We start from the raw sequence: 12,192 nt of genomic DNA, 5'->3' as shown, positions 1-12,192 counted from the left end.
TGAAAGAGGCAGCCGGCGGGACATCAAAGGGAGCCGCCGCCCCGCCCCCGCGGGCCCCGCTAACCCCGCCCCCTGCCTATATAAGGGCAGCCTCGCCGAGGTGGTCTTTTCTCACGCAACTACTGCGCTGCGCCTTACGCATTCCCCTGCGATTCCCTGCTTCGCTTTTTCCGCTGAATTGCTATACTTTCCTCTTCCCCCGCAACTCAACAAAAAGAGTAATTTATAAAGAATGCTCGCTTTTTAAGGCAGCCGTCGCAGCTCTCTTGCTAGGAAGCAAATGTCCCTTCCCGTCCTACACACATACACACAATTATTCCTTCCACTTTCCATCCCGGTTTATTTCTTTTTGTTAAGGCAGTACCCGGTCGTGGTTGCTGCAACCTTCTGCGCGCTCCTCGCAGGAGTAAACTCCACTGGGAGACGAGAAGGGGAGAGGGTGTATACGTTTGCTTACTAGAGAGTAAATGGGACTTACTGCCGAGTAGACCAGACGAGGGTATTTATATGGATAGGGGTTTCAAAACAACAGCGCAGTACTTTTCTGTGTGCGATCCACACAACAGCGCTTCAAGCGGGGTCGGCCCCCGAAAACCTGTTTGCAATGATTCCTAGGTTCAGGGATAAGAGAAGGGGCGTTTTTATCTGGATGTGCGCTGAGTGGCTTCGCGCTCGCCTTCCGCCACAGATCTGAAAAGCCAGGGCTCCGAGACAACTTGGAGCCCCTGCATCTCTCAGTTCAGAAACTTCGCTCCTAAGCCTGCGCTAGGTCCTTTCTCGCTTTGCCTCTCCTCTTGTATGGCTGGCAGCCGTGCTGTTTGCACGCAACTTTTCTCTTTGATGATGCGAGTTTGCAGATGATTATTGCTTTACAGCCGCCGTAGTCATATCCTGATTGTCTGTCTGTGACGCTTGGCAATCACATCCCTTCCACTCAGTGACATTCAACTCCCAAGTTCGATTCATCCCCGTTGCTCCATCACGCATCTTCCCACCTATCCAATCTGACGCGGTTTATTCGGCTCGTTTATCGATTAGAGACTCTGCCCCCCACCTACCATTGGGCTTGCAGAGTCCCCCTCCTCCAAAGTTTCACTCTCTGACAAGGGTTTCAAATCGACACCTTTCAACTAGACCTCCCCTGGCTTTGTCCCTTATTTAACCCTCTCGCGCCCATGAGAGTCCTAAACCTATTACCAGTGGTTAATAATTACTTAGGTAAACGTGGCCTGGGAGCTTCGGATCCGCGTCATGATGAAGGGTATGTTTAGCGGGAAGCGAAGGGAGTGGAATTAGCAACAACGCCGCGAGTTTGCCTTGTTCCTTCGAGAGAGAGCGAAACTGCTGAAAAACCCATTGTGTTCCTGCTTTGATGCCCCAAGCATCAGACGTAGCCAACGTGGTGGCGCTCTCTTCCCGAGGACTTCCACCTGCCCCAGGCAGTAAGTATGGCCAATGGGGATGGGATTTGGTGTCCAAAAACATCTGCAATGCACGGATTTACATATAAGCTAAACAAGATATAGCTTAGGGCCCCACTCTCTTGGGGGCCCCAAAAAAATTAAAGGAAAAAAACAGCTGGATGTACATTTCCAAAATATAAGATAAAAAACAAATAAAATAAAACCTACATACAGCAACAGTGTTTTGGGTTGTGTAGGCTCCTATGATGTAAGTAATGGGCCCCGCCTGCGATATAAAGGGCCCCATTACCTTCAGTAGTTTAGGGCCTCATCAAACCTAAATCTGGCCCCTGGCAATACACCACCAATGCTGTCTCTGGTTTGGACAGTGGTAGCTTGCTACCAGAACGTGCTTTCCCCATTCCAGTTAGGTCTCCTAACATGGTTTCTTTTTCCTCACCCAGTTTTTAACATCTCAGGCAGACCATAAGTCAAGATCTCTCTACCTCTGTCTCTCTCTTCAATGCGTCCAGTCAAGCATCCGGTGCAATCCTATGTGCGCTTACTCGGAGGTGAGGCCCACTGAGTTCATCCTATGCACACCTCAATGCAATTGGACTTGCTTATGGGTTAAGGCGCGGTGTGTAGAATCGCAGTCTCAACCAGGGAGTCATTCCTATTGAACCCAGTACAGCTTACAGCAGAGAACTGCATTGTAAATCCGGCTCAGCCCGACCCTATGTGTTTTTATTTGGATGTTGAGTAAATCCCAAATAAGATAGTGTGCCGTATTGGATTATCACCTAAAGTAGCGATCCTGGGCGTGCTGAAGCTGGAAGGGGAGAAATCTCAGTGAAACAGGACCCTGTTCCAAGGAAATATGCTTCCTTTGAGCTTTGTCTCTGGAGATGCCCGGAAACGTCGAGGCTCCTGGGCGCTATGCGCAGCCCGATCCTATAGACACTTAATCAGAAGAAAGTCCTACGGAGTTCAATGATGTCTGGCGTGTGGGCATTAGGGTGGCAGTCTTACGGATAGGCCCTATACGAGCTTAATCGGAGGTAGCTCCTGCTCACGCCAGAGTAACCTCCCAAGTAAGAGTTACTTACTTCTATGCAACCCTGTATGCAGTTCAGCACAGGGGTGCTTGAACGCCCCCTTTCCCTTTCTCGTAACTCTCCCGCTTTCCTAACCTCTCAGTCTTTTCTTTTTTCTTTTCACCTCCACCCACTTCTGTACCACGAGGAATCTCTAGCCCTCCAACCAACCTATGAACTCGAGAAGATACCCCTTGACAGCCTTGCGTTGTCTCCAGTCAAATCTGGCGTTGGAGTTGAGGTTTTCCTGAGTTTATCCCCTTGTCATAAATCATTAAGTTTCTAGCCCCCGCCATCCCAGCTTCCCCCTCTTCCTCTTTAAAAGGCTCCCTCCGAATAAAAAAACTGGGATTGGGAAAACCTCCAGCCCACATGAAAGGCAAGAGGGGATCCTTTTTTGCTTCAATTAAAAGAAAACAAAACAACCGCGCCTTTCCCTTTAATTAAACACACAGTTTCTTTTGCAGGAGACCAATTTGGCGCAAGGCAGCGCTGCTGCTGTTCCGATTTTAGCCCCTCTGGCTACGCAGAAGAAGGGCATCGCTGCAACCCGGCGGAACTGCGCACAACATGCCTCTACTTCCCCCCCCCCCTCCAGTAACTCTTTTTTATTTTTTAAAAAATTAGCATCAAGAGCATGTCTTTTGCAAAGAGTGTGGCGGTGCTAGGAGTGAAAGCGTGTTTACCAGCCGGTGGGGATGCAGGCTGATAGAGAAGGGAGGAGGGGGAATAATAGATTTAGGGCAAATTTCAGAAAGAGGCACAAATCCTTCCCTAATTGTTTTATTAGAGGGATCAGATTAATACTAAACCTCCGTGTGAACAGTACTCCCTGGAGAAAGCTCCTCTCCTCCCCCGCCACCCTCCTCCAGGGTCCAGGAACGGTAAACAGCACCGAAATTGACACAAATCTTGTTGGAAGTGGAAAGGATTTCAGCACCCTTCCTCGATTTTTTTTTAATGGCAATAACAATCGATTAGACACATGCTAATTGGAGACCCAAATGCCTAATCGTTATGACAGCTAATAGAGTTCTTTTCAAAACAATGCCTTTCCGAGGGTATTATATTTGCTGTTAGTTATGAGAAAGGTTTCTCTTCTTTTTTTTATTAAAAAAGGCTGTTAAAAATATAATTTATTTCAAGGTTCCCTACTAATATATATACGGGGTTTTTTTAAAAAAGGCAAACCTTCTCTGCCTTTTTAAAGGGGATCCCACGTAAATGGAGATATAAACAGCAAAACATTAAAATCACACATGCCTGTTAAAGAAAATCCTTAAGCTTATCGAAAGGGGCTTGGTTGGTTTTCCGAAGCAGAAGATCTCTGTGCTAAAATACATCAAATGGATCCTTCCCTTTACGCACTGATTCTCAGCCCTCCTCCTCTCCATCTTCTCTCCCACCCCCACCCCCACCCCCACTCCCAAATCTACTTAAGCAGTCCCCATTAGGTAGTTCAGACTACAATGATCTCGAGGGCAAAGGGAGGGATTCTGCAAATGAGTGTGGCAGTCACAACAATTAACATGAAGGAGGAAATAGGATTCGAATTAGGAGGAACAAGATCAAAACTTCACAAATCGCCCCTTCAACGTCCTCCAGGTCCCGAGCAGCCGCCTCGGCAGAGAGGGGGCGTGTAGTTTTGTAACACAACTCTGACAAGCACACCTTTACGTAAAGGTAAGCCCCACTCATTTCAATGGAAACTTGCCCTATCCCACTGATCTGAATAGAACCGATTCCAACTATAGTCCTCTAGGAATTTGAGAATGAAGCTCCTTTGGAACAGAGTGGGGTTCTCTTCCGCATGCCCCATGCAGCACTATGTGCCCCATTGTGCCCCGATGGGGCTTACTTCTGAGTAAACAGGCGTAGGGTCATGCCTCGGAATCCCTACATGTTTACTCAGGAGCAAGACCCATTATGTTCAGTGGATAGGAATAGGATTGCAGACCTGGGATCTTAGTTATCCAAGCAACATCCCATGTTTTTTATGAGAAAGAGGAGCTGCCTCCTTTTTCTATGTAATGCACTTGCTTCTAGCTAGCACCGTAGAGTCTTGTCTCTCTCGCTCCTTCCCCTCGTACTTTTCTAGGGGATTTTGTACTTCAGGGGGGTTTTGATTACAGGTTGCAGGAAGGAAGTAGTGTCACGAAAATATGCCACATTTGCTTATTCCACCTCAATTTTTGAAGCAGTCTCGTCACCAGAAGCCGTTTATCCTTGCACACATACCCCGATGTTTTAAGAAGAGTTGAAAACGCTCTTGGGGAACGGAGGAAGGATAGGACTGCACTCATGCGCTATGATATTCCTAATGCACCTTTCTCGTGTGCTTTTGGGGCGACTTAAAAACAACAGTAATTCTCCCACAAGATAGAAAGGATGCAAAGAGCACAGTTATTGGGAAGACCTCTCTAACTTAACGGCAGTTGCTTCCAAGTAAAACATGCAAAGCATCACGCTAAGAGTTTGGATTTTCCTTTTGCACATCACCGATTTAAAAACGGAATAGCATGCTCTTTATTTCACTTTATCATACTAGTAACTACACATTGTTACTGGTAAGGATGGTTTTAGTTATATGTACTGTGCCCATAACGTGTTTTGTTTTTTTAATGCAGCCATAACCTATGCTTGTGTACTTGAAAGTATGTACCATTCAGTTCAATTGAACTTACTTTTCAATAAATTTAATGCACTCAAGACAGCAACCTTAAAATGGTAGGTGAATGGGTGGTTGTAAGCGTCCTCCTTTCCATTTTTGCTTCCTAATTCAAGATGCTAGAACTCATTACTATTCCGTCCTGAGAACCGGGAAACTATGTAGCTTTGTTCATTTTGGATCCCTTTCTCTCTCTCTCTTCCTGCATTACCGATTTTAGCGACTGTGTGTGTGTCTGTGTCTAAAACTGTAAATAAGCAAGCAAAAAGCACACCCACACAAACAAGCTCCCCCTTTTCAGCCACAAAACAATTGTGTATGTATAAGCTTCCCCCTCCTCTCCAAAAAGGGGGAAGTCTTAACAAAGCAGCCCTAGAAAAACATCCTTGTTCCAGATTTGTCTGAAGATGTTCAGATAACTATTATTTGCCCTCTCTGGAGAGGCTTCCTTGGGGAGGGGGAGAGTGAATTAGAAACCTCCACCCCTTGGAATAGCAATTCCCTTTCCGCCCGCATCTCTTTTTTCTGTCTTTTTAAACTCAGCCCATCTCAGATAATAATAAATAAGAATAATAAGCGACGCCAGGAGAATTGGGGAAGAGGGCAGTTATCAGAGTTAAAGTGATTAAAGAGCAAACAATTAGGAAAGAGATAAGGGAGCCTTTCTTGGTCGAGAGGAGGGGGAGCCACATGCGAGCATTGCTACCTCTTCCCTTCCTTTTTCAGCTACACCTTGGCTTTATTCTCACGCAGGCACCTTTCCCTTGCGTGGAACTGGATGGCTGAAATTGTTTTAAACTTGGATTGCTGGGATGGCTTCGGGTGCATCTAATAAGGAGAGAGCTTCCATCCCACTCCCGTGCTCTCTAAGCTGGGTTTAGGTTGTTTTTCCTCCCCTCCTTCTCTGTATGGATACATTTCCTTTTTCCTCTCCCTCTCTCAAGAGCGTCTATCAATGCGCTGTCAATCAAAGCGGCGGCTTCTCTTTCATCTTCTTTCCTCCCGCCCCCACCCTTTCAACAGGGCGGGCGAGAGGGGGAGAGACGGAGAGAGGAGGTGGAGAAGAAGTGGGTGGAGGGGATGTTAAAGTTACATTACAGAGGGAGCCAGAGAGAGAGGGAGAGAGAGACACAACTGGCTTCCCACTTCACACGGCCCCGCGTCGGCGAGCTGATCCTAGCTGAGCGGCTCCAGAGCTGGCCGCACGCGCTCACACGACCGCGGGAACACGTGTCCGAGCCGCCAGAGGAGCCCAGCCAGCGCCTCAGGCGAGAGAGAACCCGCTCACCTCTCCCGCGCGGGAGAGGGAGAGGGAGCGCGTTTGCGTGCGCGCACCTGGCTGGATTTCTTTGCCGCGCTAATTGGGCCGCGGCGGGGAAGCTGCGACACCTGGACGGAGAAGTCGACGGAGAGGAATCGCCCTTCTCCCCCTCAGACTTCGGCAGCCCGACCCCGCACACTCCGTTTTGAGAAGCGGGGGGCCCTGGAGGAGCTCTCGGCGTTTCCATCTTCCTGAGGGAGCTGACTTTAAAAGTTTCATTCGAGGAGACACTCCCACCCCCTTTCCTGTCACGCAAGAACTTCTTCACTCGAGGGATTTTTCCGGCACCACTTCTGCTTCAAGAGAGAGAGAGAGAGGAGAGGACAGCGAGCAGCCAAAAGGAGAAAGAGGGGCGAGAAGGTGGGGGGGGGGACCCTCTTCCGTAGCCAAGGGACAAAGGCAGAGTCGTCCTGGTGTGTGTTTGTGTGTGCGCGCGCGCCTTTCCCTCCTTCCACCTCTCCCACCCCAAGCGGAGGTGTCTCTCTGGCGTTTTCTTCCCCATCTCCAAGTTACCACAGAAAAGGGGGTGGGGGGTGGGAGAGCCTCTTTCAAGCCAGCCAAGCCCCCACCCACCCACCTCTCTCTCACAGCTTCCAAACATCCAAATAGTGCTGTTACTTTTTGGAGAAGGAAAAACCCGGAGAGTTGTATTGATTTATATCCAAGAACGTGGCGCAGGAATAACACCGGGGTCAACGAGAAGCCTACAGAGGTCTTCTCTCCTCTTGTTTATCCAAAGAGGGGCGGGGAGGGGGAGGCCAGAGGAGATAAACGCCTCTACGGGAAGGGACGCGGTCTTGCCCAGACTTTCCTGTCCCTCTTCGCTGCAGACACAACAGAAACCGGGAGCGGAGGGGTGACGCCTCTTCTAAAGGCAGCCGGGCCCGGCCGCGCTCGAGCCCTTTCCTCTTCTCCCCTCCCCCAGGTGTTTGGGTCTGGATGGCATGGAGAGGGGCGGGCGAGGAGGAGGAGGGAGCTGGGCTTAGGCGGCGAGGCGCGTGGGCTGCGCGGCTCGAGAGCCGGGAGAAAGTGATCGCCGAAGACTTTTAACTTCCCTCGTTCCTTCTGTTCTCCTCCTCCCTCTCTCGCTGCCCTCCCTTCTTCCCTTCCCTTCCTCTCCCTTGATTCCCGGGGTGGAGCAGCCTCTCCGGAGCAGCCACTATGCCTCAGCTCTCGGGAGCCGGAGGAGGCGGCGGCGGCGGGGACCCGGAGCTTTGTGCTACCGACGAGATGATCCCGTTCAAAGACGAAGGCGACCCCCAGAAGGAGAAGATCTTCGCCGAGATCAGCCACCCGGAGGAAGAGGGCGACTTGGCCGACATCAAGTCGTCGCTGGTGAACGAGTCGGAGACGATCCCAAACAGCAATGGGCATGAGGTAGGTATAGGGAGAGATGGGCACAAACGGTTGGGAGTCTGTGCGAAGGGCAAGGGGGACGCGCACAACAGCTGGCGGAATAGCGCAAACTTTCCGGGAAGGGCGACGGTCAAGTAGCAGCAGCAGCAGCACAATAAAAGTTGTGCACAGGGAACAATCCGGTTTCACTCTTTGGGTGGGCTTCGGGGTGGGTTGTGGGGGGAGGCTTCGTCTTGATCCTTTTGCCCTCTTATCTCAAGCAGTAAATCAAGCAGTAAATCAGCCTGAGCTTGATAAAGTCGCTGGAATGCGTTCGAGTGGGTGGCTTTGCTATTCTGGGGCTAGAGGAAAGGATGGGGGGGGGTCGGGGGTGGAAGAGTGGGTTTCTGGCAAACTCAAGACTACCGCTCCTTTTCAGGGATTTTGGGGGCTGTTGTTGTTTTTCAAGTGTAGAAGGGTTTTTCTTTCTTTCAGGCTAGCTAAGGAAAGGGCGTGTGTGCGCGCAGCGTGGAAAACGGGAAACTGTAAGCCGCCAAGTGGGATACTGTTTTGACCACGGCGCTTTGAAAACCGATACTCCACAGTTCCCCATGAATGAGTAGCGCTTGGCGCGGCGGCGGAGGGAGTGGAGTTGAAAGCTCCGCTTGCTGCCTTGGAATTGGGGGTGGGGGCAGGCAGAGCAGTTGAAGAGGAGCGGTTGTATTGTTGTGAAGCTACTCTTTAATTTTCCTGTTACCTTTTCCCCAGTTTAAACCCATTTTCTGAGTGGTGGGGAGGCATGTATTGGGGTGCAAGTATGGCTAAACTGGCCTCCTTTGGTTTTGTTCCTTGTGCGTTTGCAGATGGCTATCGTGGCTCAAACGTAAACCTGGTCTGAGATTAAAACTTGAGTTGGGTGCCGTATTCCTTACATTACCATGGTTACTCTTGGTGCCCTGCCTCGCTGTGATGCAAATAAGAGTACATAGAGACACGTGGGTGGTTAGGTGGCAGCTCCCTAACTCTGCAGAGATAAATGAATGTAGCATGGGCAGAGCAAGAAAAACACTAGAAAGTTAACTTCCTGTACATTTTTCAGTGAGAGATTTTTGGGAACAGTACGTCACAACAAAGTTCAGACTTTTTTCTAAAGGCAAACCACAGGTTTTAGGGCTGTGCTGCAGAAAACCAGCGAGGAGCCTTAAGTAGACAGACCTATGTACAGTATTTGTTGCCAAAAGAAATATCTGCAGGCTGAACTGACTCATGCCTAGATCATAAGTTTGCTTGCTGTGAAAAGACAGAAGAATCAGAGATTTTGAGCAATTTAAGTAAATGGTTGGGGGGGGGGGACAGGTTACCTAAAAGATTGATTCCACCCTTTCATACCTGCATATACTTTTAAGTTATTCATCAGAGGATGGAGAGGGCCTTTTCTGTGCTGGTACCCGAGCGATGGAATGCCTTCTCAGGCTTTCCTGCTGCCTGCATTAAAGTATTTTAAGCACCAGGCAAATACTATTTTTCCTTCTCCCCAGCAATTTGAAATTATTTCTTACTGGGTCTTCTGTTTAAGAATGATGTTAGGATGCTTGTGGAAATTTTTATTGCTCTCAGTATTTTATCAGATGGTTATTGTTTTTGTGATCTGCCCAGATGACATGGTTAATGGCTGGTCCATCGTTTTTTTTTTTAAAGAAACTTTATTTTTGTAGCATCTGTGGCTTAACTGTGGCTTGCAAATTGAAAGAGCTCCTTTCCACCATTGCTTCTGGTGTTATTTTGCTATAGTGGTACCTTAGGAACCTAGCCAAGGTGCTGCACCCTACTACTAACAGTTGGGGAAATGGTCCCAAGTACACTTAAGTCAACTAAATTTCACTAATGATCAATACCACTTACAGTGAAGGGTTTTGTTTTCTGAATCCTTCAGAGTAAGGTGCATGGAAGTCAACAGAACTTGTTTCCAAGAAACGACTTTCTTCCGGCACACTGAGAAATGACTTGCAAACCTTCAATGTTGGGTTGTGCATTAAAGGTTTAGTTTGAATTTCAATGTTTCTGGATTGCCTTTTAAATTTGTAGGAGCTTGCATTGATTCAAATGGAGTTGAGGTCTTTGAAATGTATTTAGTTACTTAATGCGTACCGGTGTGCGTTATTTGCAATCATTAACTATATATTCCTTATTGGGCAGAGTATTCCCACATTAACTTTCCACATTGGGCTGTTGCAATGTGCTATGTAGGGCTGCTCTGAAAGACTTATCAAAAACGTCCAACTGGTTCAAATGCTGGGTTGCTGCTAGAACTCCTATAACCTCTGTTCTAAAACAGCTGCATTGGTTTACCTATTAGCTTTCAGGTTCAATTTAAGATGCTCTTGGTTGGTAATATATGGCAGGGGGGCTCCTCTTGGTAGTTCTGCTGCCCTAAAAAGTTCAGGGAAGTGGTGGTCTAGAAGAGGGCATTCTCTGTAGCACCCCCTAAGTTCTGGAGTTTGCTCAGCACATAGGTGTGTGTGGCATCTTCACTATACACCTTTCAGTGAATGCACCTCTGCCCTGGCCTCGGCACCTAAAACATGTGTTTTCAGGACCCACTGTGTTCCTATGACTCTAATTTAAACTGCTTTTAATCCTGGATTTGAAATTGTTGCAACCTGCCTTGGGACTTGCTGGTGAAGGGGAGGTAATGAATTTAATGATAATGATTGTGAGTCCATATACCCCCCCCCAAAAAAAAATTGTAATTCATTATTTTCCATGAGTATGGAATGCAGTGTGAGTGCTTTCTTCCCTAAATCAGTTTTCATGGCACAGGAAAAGGCAGGTTTGTATGAATCACAGGATCATATAATAGCATTAGGCCTTAAGAGTAGCCATGAAATTTCTCGGGTTAAAATCAGCAAGGTCAGAGCATTAGTCATAAACTCTTTAAAGGATTTGCATAAACTGTTGGGCAACTTACCAACACTGAAACAAAATAGGGATTTATTCTTTTTTATATATAAAAAACCCAGAATAGTTCAGAGATGCCCACAATATATTTTTCACTAAAATGAGGTTTGTGCAAATTAAGGATAGTGGAAGCTATTATTGTATCACTATAAAACGAAATACTAGCAAAGTGGTCAAATTAAACAAAAACATAAAACATTTTGTATTAAAACACACTATCCTGTGGATAGATAGGTAGAGAGATGGGAGACATAGAAGTGTTTATGTGGGATTTGGACATTATGATACATTTTTATTAAGGGAAGATATAAGGAACAAAATAAGGTAAAAACGGATGGAAAGGTAATAATGGCATGTGATGTTTTTTGTCCAGGTGTCCAGGCAAGGCCAGTCTCAGGAGTCTTACCACGAGAAAGGCAGAGAACACCCTGAAGAAGGTAAGACAGATCTTTCTTTACACAAGTTATAGATTTTGCTGCTATTTTGCCCCAATTCATGCTTTGCTTGCATGCAGGGCATTTTTGTATTGACTGTGGGTTGTACTTTTAGCCCCACCCACAACTTCACAACTCCTTCCTGCAATTGCTGCCATTGCAACAATTGCGCGGAAGCACTTTTGCTTGTATGTTAGGGGAGAGGCAAAAAGTGCAATCCTTCTCCGCAGTCCTTAAATAAATGCCTTGCACCCTCGCATCAAGTAACAGTAGATCTTGATGTTGGTTATTGAGGTCAATCTGCATGCAAGAATCCTGTTTCAAAAATTGCATGCATGTGTGTGAGTCTGGTCTGCACTGGGACATGTGTGTGTGTGTGTGTGTGTGTGTGTGTGTTTGGGGGTAGAGGGCTTAACTTTTTGCCACCTACTATGAGTTTGGGGTCCCTGGTGCCTGCAATTTTCCATAGGGGCTGGAAGCACCCTTTGGCTCCAGTAGCAGATTTTTTAGATGCAAGTTGCAATTGCAGGCAGCCTGACCTGGATCATAGTGGGTTGCATGCCCCCAACCCAGCTTTGAGGGTCTCAACTGGAAACACCCACATTGCCATTCAAATATAAATAAAAAAAGCTTATACTCAAAAGGCAAGCGACTAAGTAATGTCACATAAAGCCTGGCCCCAACTAATGTTAATCTTACGGTTTTTCCATGTGAGCCACTTTTTGTGTTGTGCCATTTCCCACAAATCAGTCCTGTGTACAACACATTTTGATCAATTCCTATAGTATGAATATTTATTTACTGTAGCACCTATGAGCTTCTCTCCCACCGGCAGCTATAAGTAATTGTATTTGCTGGCTTCTCTTTCAGGCTTTTAAAAAAAGTTTAGAAGGAGTTATTCTGGCAAGTACTCACTTGTTCTATAACACGAGGTAGGAAGCATAATTCAAGCAGCACAGTGGTTATCTGCTAATTA

The 12,192-nt window shown here is 47.3% G+C and overlaps 2 protein-coding genes across 9 annotated transcripts in view; one reads left to right on the top strand and one right to left on the bottom strand.

Moving 5' to 3' along the window:
- RPL34 (ribosomal protein L34) overlaps positions 1–12,192 on the bottom strand; it is a 466,563-nt gene that overhangs the window by 162,488 nt on the left and 291,883 nt on the right. The gene's annotated exons all lie outside the window — the stretch shown is intronic.
- The window catches only part of LEF1 (lymphoid enhancer binding factor 1), a 110,463-nt gene continuing 104,801 nt past the window's right edge, over positions 6,531–12,192 (top strand). For 3 of the 8 annotated variants that reach the window (XM_077933904.1, XM_028743213.2, XM_028743208.2), the window contains exons 1-3: positions 6,806–6,902; positions 7,632–7,866; positions 11,156–11,219. In XM_077933904.1, coding sequence (XP_077790030.1) covers positions 7,651–7,866; positions 11,156–11,219 — 280 coding nt within the window. In that variant the 5' untranslated portion in view covers positions 6,806–6,902; positions 7,632–7,650. The other 5 variants (XM_077933906.1, XM_028743215.2, XM_077933907.1 and 2 more) reach the window with 5 other exon arrangements.

Source organism: Podarcis muralis, chromosome 9 (genome assembly GCF_964188315.1).
Source record: "Podarcis muralis chromosome 9, rPodMur119.hap1.1, whole genome shotgun sequence".
Lineage (NCBI taxonomy): Eukaryota > Metazoa > Chordata > Lepidosauria > Squamata > Lacertidae > Podarcis > Podarcis muralis.
The sequence above is the reverse complement of the archived record's forward strand: the minus strand, read 5'-3'. Positions and strand labels throughout refer to the sequence as shown.